Here is a 9,864-nt window from a genome sequence, read left to right on the forward strand (position 1 = left end):
TTCTGCATTCACTCCCTCATTGTTTTTTTACTTATTTCCCAGCTGAATTGCATCTTTCAGTAAGCTAATCCTGACCTTGTTTCCTTTCTTGCAGGCCTCACAGTTCCAGAAGCTCGAAGTGTTGTGATTGACACCTCAGTGCTGGATGCTTCCAACCTCCTCACCAAAGAACCAGAGTCTGAGCGAGCATCATATGATGTGATATTTCTGGTCACAGAACTACCCAGCCAAGGGACCCTCTCTGTCCCGGATGGACCAGTCAACAGAAAGCATCCCTACTTCCTGCAGTCTGACCTTGCTGCAGGTGGCTTGGAATATTCCCACCATGGATCTGGCACCCTGAACGATCATTTTAAGTTCAGTGCCTGGGTCCGGCACAGTAGCATGGAATCCATTCAGCCCCCACAGACAGGAGAGGAACCTGTCCTTTCTGGAATATTTAATGTGACCATAAGTGACAGTAATGAGATGCCACCACGACTGGTCAGCCCAGGACACGTTCTACAAGTCCTCCATGATTCCCCAGTGATGCTCACCCAAGAACACTTACATGTCATAGATCCTGACAGCTCCCCTGAAGAAATCAAATATGACATCCTTTCTAGGTCTTCGGGTGGTTTTGTGGCCAACATACATGATAAGCAGGTACCTGTAATCCAATTTACTCAGGCAGACATCAACGCTGGGCACTTAATGTTCATCACCAATGGAACTACTTCTCCTGGAACCTTAGACTTCACCATCTCTGATGGGCACAATCCATCCATCTTCACTTCTCTGGAAATCATGATTCTTCCAGCGACCACATGGGCAACCAATCAGAGACCAGTGGAAATCCCACAGGGCACAAACATAGTCTCATTGTCACAGGATCACCTTCTAGGAGATTCAGGCCCAGGAGGACCAAATACTCTCTATAGACTCATCAAGGATCCGCTGTTTGGCCAGGTCAGGGTCAATGGAGAGCCAGTGAGAGAATTTTCGCAGAAGCAAGTGGACAATGGAGAAGTGACTTTTGGCTTCACCGATTTCGTCTCCTCCAAGGATGAGTTCCAGTTCCTAGCCACGTCAGGAGGTGTCAATATATCAGGCATGGTGAATATAACAGTCAAGACCTTGGTCAAGACCCAGCAAGGCATTCTGTGGCCAAGAGGAACTACCGTCTTGCTTGGCACGAACATCCTTGACGCAAGTGAGTTGGCCAACAGAACAGAGAGCATTCCCGTTTTCAGAATCCTCAGAGCACCCCAAGGGAGCCAATTCGTGAAAGTCTCCAGAGACAACAGGAACCAGCCTATCTCCATTGATGCCTTCACCCAACATGAACTTGAGCGGGGGTTGGTTGGGTTAGAAATCTGGGAAGCAGAAGACTCCGAACAGAGCCTCCATCATGACAGCTTCCTGTTTGAGCTGGCAGCCGAAGGAGTACCGCCCGCCTTGGATTCCATGGAGTACACCACAGAGGCCTTCAATGCCTCGGTTCCTTATGGAGCCACATTCCTCAAAGTGCCCAACCTCCAAGACAGGACCCCAAGCCCCACATTCCAAAGCACAACCCCTTCTTCCCAAACACTTACAAGCAGGCCACAAGAGTCAGAAGAAGCCAGCCAGAACTCCAGTGAGCCACATGTGCTTCCAACCGTGTGGCTGGGCCAAGGGTTGACCGCCAATGTTTCTCCGACGGAAAGGAGCACCCTCCTGAACTTCATCGAAGCCAACATGTTCAGCATCATCCTGCCCATCTGCCTCATCCTTTTGCTCCTGGCCTTGATCCTTCCCTTGCTGTTCTACCTCCACAAGCGTAACAAGACTGGTAAGCACAATGTCCAAGGGACACCTCCTAAGTATAAGAATGGGACTGTTGTTGACCAGGAAACCTTCCGGAAGACAGATCCAAATCAAACCATTCCGTTGATGACAGTCAATTCTCTGGAGGACAAAGGAGCAGGACCCAACTCCAAAGGGGCTGGCCCGGGAGGGCAACAGGACCCAGAACTGCTCCAGTACTGTAGGACATCCAATCCAGCCTTAAAAAACAGCCAGTACTGGGTCTAAGGCAGGGGAATAACAGCATGACTGTCTCTAGGTAGAGTGCCATGGTCTTTTCTTAAGGGTCCTCTTACCTCCTCTTCATTCTCACTGATCTATACAAGATAGTCTCTGGGATACAAGCAAGTCACTGCATGGGTCTAAATCTTCCTGGATTATCCAGTCCGAGTTTCCTCAAAGATCCTGGTTCATCAGCAGGAAAATCTCATGCGATGAAAGACATAAATCCTATTAGGGCTGTGTGTGTGTGCGTACCATGATGGTACAGCAGCACAGAAAAAAGCCTCAGACAGTGGTGCTTCTGCAGCAACCGGGATTAAATTATGCAAAAGAGCAAGCGTTACAGAATAAATTATGCAAACAAGAGGCCCTGTGCAAATTTGCATAATTTATGCCAATCACAGAATGCGGTGCTTCTTAATGTGGGGTTTGATTGCTTTTCCCCCCCTTCTCCCACCCAGCGCACACAGCTCTGAACTGCAAACCTGGGTGACTCCGAAAGTTGATCACAACATGCAGTTTACTGGGCAAATCCAGGGAGGCGGGAGGGATTGTGTTTTTCCAGGGAAATATTTGGGAAACTAGGCAATTAAATGTCAGGTTATGTTGGCAAGAGTTATAAAGGGCACTCTGGTAGTTGTTGTAACAAGCAAAGTTGAGCTGTTATAGAAGATGTTGGGTCATTCTGAATCATTCATTCCAGCCCACCGCAGGAGTTCCCCACATGTCAAGATTTCCGCAAGTGTTTTCCAAAGTCTGGAGAACTGAGAGCAACTTGCACTGATTTCCATGGGGAGATGAAACCAGTTCCCCTCAGCCAGTGAGACCCAAGACGGCACCGTCTGGTGCCTTGGGGAGGAAAAATTCCCCTGCTAGGGACAACTGAAGCGGTCACTACTATTGGGGTAGGGAAGAGAGAAATTATGAGTATTTTATTTCTCTCTCTAGATATCCTTCAGGTACTTCATAAGAAGTGCACTAATACTTTATTGCTTTGCACAACAGATAGAATGAATTGAATAAGTGACAATATTAGGGCATTTGTGGGGGGCAGCCCCACACAGCAAATGCCCGGCTCCATGCTAGCGGACAGAATGCATTGGGTTAAAAAAAGGAAACAAGGTGTTCCAACACAAAGGACCATTTTTCTCCCCAAGAGGTACAACATCAAGATCTCTCCTGTGCAAGATTGTCTTGCAGACTTGTGAGATAAAGCACATCGCTACTAGCAAAGACAGCAGCCAGCCTATGACTCAACAGGGCAGTGCACGCGATCCTCAGCTGGATTGGACGAGCACGCCCTACCCAGATTCCATCCCCAGCTTCAGAATAAGGGAGGAAGATAAAGGCCATTGTGGCTGAGGATGATGGGAGTTGTAGTCCAACAACAACTGCGGGTCCAAAACTGAGAATCTCTGTCGTGCAAGATTCTGTCTTTCAAATTCAGTCATCAGTGCTGGACAACCTGCTCTTTCTGCCCTTCACCATCTAGGCCAATAGGTTTTGTTCCTCCCTTAATGCAACTGGTGCCATTCATTTCTTCTTTCCTGCCGCCCAGAAGGTACTTCAGAACCTACGATTTTGTGCATTTGCTTTCTAAATGCCTAGGGGCTGCCGGTTACATTGAATGAGTCATGCTACTGGTACGGAGTAGAACAGGGATTCCCAAACTGTGCTACTCCAGATGCTGCTCCCATTGCCCCCAGCTGTAGTTTATTATGGCTAGGGATGATGGGAGTTGTAGTCAGCAACAACTGGAATACCACAGGTTGGGAACCTTTGGAGTAGAACACAAATCCCTATGAATGCATGGATAATAGAAGCTTGGGAGACAAGGGAAAGGAACAGTACAAGTTAGGGGTGTGTACGGAACTGCTCTGGGCAGTTCGGTTCGAGTCTGAACCGGATTCAAACTGAGCCACCTGAACTGCATACCAGTTCTGCCAAACTGGCTGGCAGTTGGGTTCATGTCTAGAACTGGGCCCCCACCAGCCCAGCTGATGGGGGGAACACAAGTGGGGTCTAGGGGGACCGCCGTTGGCCCGCCACTGGCCCCGAGGAGCCACACCACCATGGGAAAGATCACCTCTCATCTCCCCCCCCCGGCCTTTTTAACCCCTGTAGGATTCCCCCACTCTGCTTGTAAAGGGGAATCCTTACCAGATTCCTTACCAGATTCCCTTTTACAAGCACTAGAACCAGTAGAACCAGTTCTGAACCGGTTCATTAGAACTGGGGCTGGTTCTGCTCAAGCTTGGACCAGCTCCCCCTTTTTGAAGGGCTGGTCCAGTTCGAGCTCGCTCAGTCGAACCAGGCTGGTTTGACTTGAACCGGTTTGCACAGCCCTAGTACAAATAGCCTCAACAGGATAGCCAGGTTGCCAAAAGTGACCATTTCTCCAGCTTTTCTTCTCCGGCAGTTGAACGGCAAAGGCCTGTCTTGGGCCTTCTGGGGCTCATGCTGGGCCCACCCCTTTTACTGCTGGGCTTCATCCTGGTACCAGATTTTCCCCCATTTTTGAAGGGTCGACAGACTTATGAAATCACTAGCCCCCACCTCAGCAATCTCAGGTCTCAACCCAGCAACACCCTCCACCATGTTGAAAGCTATGCCTGAGCGCTGGGCATTTTCATTTCCAAAACATCTGTTAAAGGCTACTTTGCTGTGATGGGGTAATTTATAACAAGGTGACAAACTTGTAAAGACTGTCAAAATAAAACAGGTTGTTTTTAAAGGCTGTGGTCATGCGGAAACTTCTTGGGCAGGGAGGAAGTATGCAAGGTAATGACTGAAAGAGGGGAGAATCTCTTACAGGTACCGTAGGAATTCTGGGTCTTGCAGCCCCATCCCCAAAAGCTACCAGGTCTTTCAATTTTAAAAGTCCTGGGGGCAGAACCCCGAGCAGATCTGGGGCAGAACCATGGGGAGTTGGGGGGGGGGTCTTACCAAGCCAAGTATCACAGCAGTGCTAAATTAAATTAAATTAAATTAAATGAGAGAAAGGCATTTAAACACAGTTGTGATAATTGGTTTAGTAAGCAACTAACGATGGTGTTTTTACACTGAAACTGGTTTTGTTTTTAACTTGTAACATCTGGTATTTTACCTTTGCATAATAAAGAGGTCTTGGTGGAAGAATTGTGTTATGATATTAGAGACTTTAGATAATATACATAATTCTTGGGGAGTATGATTGAGTTTGATATCAAAAGGGGGGCCATGGACCCCAGGCCTGGATAATTTAAGGACCTAACAACGTCACTGCATAAAACATAAGTCATGGGTTCCCAGCCTATGGTACTCCAGATGTTGATGAACTACAATGTCCATCATCACCTAGCTAGGGATAATGGGAGTTGTCATTCAACAAATTCTGGTGTACCACACTTTGGGGCTCCTTGCCATAGGATATTCACAAGCAATGGAAAAGACACACACGAGGAGAGGAGAGCTATCTTGTGGTAGCAAGCATGACTTGTCCCCTTTGCTAAGCAGGGTCCACCCTGGTTGCATCTGAATGGGAGACTTGATGTGTGAGCACCATAAGATATTCCTCTCAGGGGATGAAGCTGCTCTGGGAAGAGTGGAAGGTTCCAAGTTCCCTCCCTGGCAGCATCTCCAAGATAGGGCTGAGAGAGATTCCTGCCTGAAACCTTGGAGAAGCCGCTGCCAGTCTGTGTAGACAATACTGAACTAGATAGACCAATGGTCTGACTCACTATATGGCAGCTTCCTATGTTCCTAGGAACACCACCAAGAAAATCTCGTCTGGATTCTGAAACTTTCAGACAAATAGGTTGAAAGGACATTCCGGGGGTGGGGGTTGGCTCTTTTGCCTGGCCCTTGTACGAATTAAGCAGAATATATGATACGATATAACAGTTATCCAGCAAATACCTCATTCAGACATCCTGTTCTCCAACTCTAAAGCTCCCCAACAAACTGTATCATCCATTTTTCTCCATTTTTCTTTTTTATTTATGATATTTATGTTTTCCTTCCCACAGAAATATCTTCAAAGGGGTTTACACAGGAAAATGTCAACACACTGTAAAAACGCAAACGCTAAACGAAACCACACGCAGGAATAAATAACACGCCCACAGTCGACGATCTAAGCCTTTGGCCTGTGAGATCTTTTATAAGGTTCATGGAGCATTACTTGAATTCCTGCAGTACACACATGCCAAGAGCTTGGTTCTGGGACCAGCCTCAGTCACGCAGGCTCCACGGCTGGATTCATGAAGCAGATGCTGGAATTTCCCAGTGGGGAAATAATAATGTGATTTTTTTTGCAAAGGATGCAACTTGTCCTTGCAATTTAACACCAAAACATGTTAAATGGTAGGGAAGGTGTTTGATGTCAGTTCTGTGATGGCTGATTCATACATTCGAGGCTAGGGTTTTTGGTGCTCTAGGTGAAGTTTGATCATGGTTTCCTGCCAGCCATGAAGTGCAAAGTCCCAGCTTTAACTTGAGCCGTGCAGGGTGCTCATTCACGAGGTCAAATAGCCAGCCCACACAGATGGCCAGTGAATGACCAGCCTGTGCTGGGTAGAGGATACAGTGGGAGAGAGTTCCCCAAGCTCTTATGGGGGCAAAACTCTAGCATTTCAGAGATGAAAAGACGTTGCTGTCAGTTTGGAAATCTTGTCCGAAACTATTCCTTGTTGGAAAGGAATGCTGAGGCAGGCAATTCATATTCCAGAAAGGGAGCACAACTTATGGATTTACTTGTTTATTGGGGCTGAGGTGCAATGAGCAAAGACTGTGTGTTTTGGGGTGCAGTGTGTGAAGGACCTTGGGTAATGTTTTTACACTCCTGGGCAGTACTTCAGAGATCCAACACAAGAGCAGGGGAAAGGATAATTGGGAATGAGATATGCTGGCACTATTTATGCATCGCCCAAAAAAAACTGGTGCCCTAGGCAACCACCTCGATCTGTCTAGTGGATGGGCCAGACCTGCATACATCCAAGACACCCCTGAATCAGCTGACTAACATGCATGTGTGATCCAAGTCAAGTGTCGGGGAATCTAGTAACAGACATGCACAGCTGACCAAGCTGCAGGGGTTGTGAGGAAAGAACTGGGGGAATGGTTGCATTTTTATCTATGCCCAAGATAGAGATATACATATATATTGGACATATGTTGGGGCTCATTACATTTTTGCAGAAAAAGAGCCATGGGTGCTGTTCACATGAGCAGCCCTACCTGGGTAGGGCTGCTCTTGTGGAGCGCCAGGATCAAGCCCCAAACCAGTGCTGTCCCACCAGGTAGCCCAGGATTTTAACCCAGGCTTTTACTAAGGTAAGAGAGCATGCACACACCCTCTTCCCCCCAGTCCCTGGTTGTGTGGCAGAAAAGACTGCCTGGAGTCCAGTCTGGGCTACTGGCAGCCCGTCTGACCATAGAGGCTGGGGAAGGAGCGTCCTGGCCTCTGGTCTGCCTTCAATGCACCATGTGAGCAGCACAGTGCATTATGGGCTTTCTGGAGGCCAGGTATCCTCCTCTCTTGCCAATCAAGTGGCCGCATGGCATAGCGAGAAACTAGCAGCCAGTTCTATGTGGGGAGGTAAGAACACTCTTGCCTTTAGGAACATAGGAAGCTGCCATATAGTGAGTCAGACCATTGGTCTATCTAGCTCAGTATTGTCCTCACAGACTGGCAGCGGCTTCCCCAAGGTTGCAGGCAGGAATCTCTCTCAGCCCTATCTTGGAGATGCTGCCAGGGAGGGAACTTGGAACCTAGATGCTCTTCCCAGAACAGCTCCATTCCCTGAGGGGAATATCTCACAGTGCTCACACATCAAGTCTCCCATTCATAAGCAACCAGGGCAGACCCTGCTTAGCTAAGGGGACAAGTCATGCTTGCTACCACAAGACCAGCTCTCCTCTTCCCCCACCCTCCCCAACCCCATGATTTATGGTCGTGTGGACAATCTTATGAAGTGGGAATTCAGATCAGGAATACCTCAGTGGGGCAGAGGGATTTGGCCCACTTTCTATTTTCCTGAGAAAAATCCCCTCCAGCTGGTTCATGTTTCTTCGCCTCTCCCCCCACCCCATTTGCAAAACACACAAAGAGATGGGAAATCAGTTCATGGATCTGCACTGCCTGATCTAGCTTGGCCCTAAGCGTGTCCTCCAGTACCCATGGTATTCAAGGCACGTATCCAAAACAGCACCTGGCCTTCCAATTCAGAACAGGTTTCGGTGAGGAAGCTGGCTTCAGATTCAGCTCTGCCTCTGTCTTTGATCGGAAGAAAGAATGGGGGTGTAAATAAATGCTTCAAAAGGAGAAAGACAAGCTGGATGAGATTATAAATAACCTAAAATTCCTTTGCCGTGTATTCATCGACATCTGTCCCAACCCAAGCTGAGAAGCCTGCGAGATCACTGCATGCGACAATCACACTGCTGGATTGCAGCGAGAGCTGTTGGATATGTAGAAACGACAGGAGGCTCAACTCAGGACATCGGTTAGGAACATAAGAACATAGGAAGCTGCAGTATACTGAGTCAGACCATTGGTCTATCTAGCTCAGTATTGTCTTCACAGACTGGCAGTGGCTTCTCCAAGGTTGCAGGCAGGAATCTCTCTCAGCCCTATCTTGGAGATGATGCCAGGGAGGGAACTTGGAACCTAGATGCTCTTCCCAGAGCGGCTCCATCCCCTGAGGGGAATCTCTTCCAGTGCTCACACTTCTAGTCTCCCTTTCATATGCAACCAGGGTGGATCCTGCTTAGCTAGGGGGACAAGTCATGCCTGCTACCACAAGACTGGCTTTCCTCTCCAACCTAAAACAAAATAGAAAATGAAACGCATGGCCCAATTTGGGAGGGAGACCACGCCCCCCGGTTCTGATTTCAGAGGCAGGGTGGGGCTAGCCTGGCCCCCGCTTCTGACATCAGATTCAGGGCTGCAGCCCGGGGCCGTGGCAGCCGAACACCGGCCACCACCAGCCTTGCTCTGCAGCTGGTCTCCACAACAGAAAGAAACATCGGGAGCTGCCTTCTGAATCACCCTTGGGGTCCATCAAGCTCCTAGGATTGTCAGCACTGCCTGGCAGCAGCTTTCAGAGTCTCATTCGGGGATGGCACCTGCAGGCCTATACATGCAAACTAGAAGCTCTGCTACTAAGCTATGGTGCCATCCCCTCTAATAGAGGAGAGGAGAGCTGGTCTTGTGGCAGCAAGCATGACTTGTCCCCTTAGCTAAGCAGGGTCTGCCCTGGTTGCATATGAATGGGAGACTTGATGTGTGAGCACTGTATGATATTCCCCTTAAGGGATGGAGCCGCTCTGGGAAGAGCAGAAGATTCCAAGTTCCCTCCCTGGCAGCATCTCCAAGAGAGGGCACCTGGAGAAGGGCCTCCAAAGAAGATCTTATGGTCTGAGCCCGAACATATGGGGCAAGGCGCTCTCTCAGGTAATCCGCTCCCAAGCCCTTTAGGGCTTTAAAAGTTAAAACCAGCACTTTGAATTAAGTAAATATGCTTTGCATCACACTCTGAAGAGACTGCAAAACAGACTAGATAGTGAAACTTCAGTATAATCCTGTCTGTTGAAGTTCGGCAGCACATATTGATTTATATATTAAAATATTTCTATCCTGCCTCTCTGGTTAAAAGACGCAAAACAACTTTCAGTAGTGAAAAAAATCAGCATATACTTGTATATGAAAGCTTTAAGAAGATCTGGTCCCCTTCCATGATGTATATGTCTTCATGCTTTCATTTAAACCAGGGGTTCACAAGCGTGGGTCCTCGCATTATGTTGGACTATAACTCCCATCATCCCCAGCCATTG

General features: G+C 48.2%; 1 protein-coding gene across 1 annotated transcript in view; it reads left to right on the forward strand.

Moving 5' to 3' along the window:
* Positions 1-4,783, forward strand: part of CSPG4 (chondroitin sulfate proteoglycan 4) — a 117,224-nt gene extending 112,441 nt beyond the window's left edge. The window contains exon 10 of the mRNA XM_053273019.1: positions 95-4,783. Within this exon, the coding sequence (XP_053128994.1) occupies positions 95-2,055 (1,961 nt within the window). The 3' untranslated portion in view covers positions 2,056-4,783. The remainder of the gene's footprint in view (positions 1-94) is intronic.
* Positions 4,784-9,864: the final 5,081 nt, after the last annotated feature.

Source organism: Hemicordylus capensis, chromosome 10 (assembly GCF_027244095.1).
Source record: "Hemicordylus capensis ecotype Gifberg chromosome 10, rHemCap1.1.pri, whole genome shotgun sequence".
Classification (NCBI taxonomy): Eukaryota; Metazoa; Chordata; class Lepidosauria; order Squamata; family Cordylidae; genus Hemicordylus; species Hemicordylus capensis.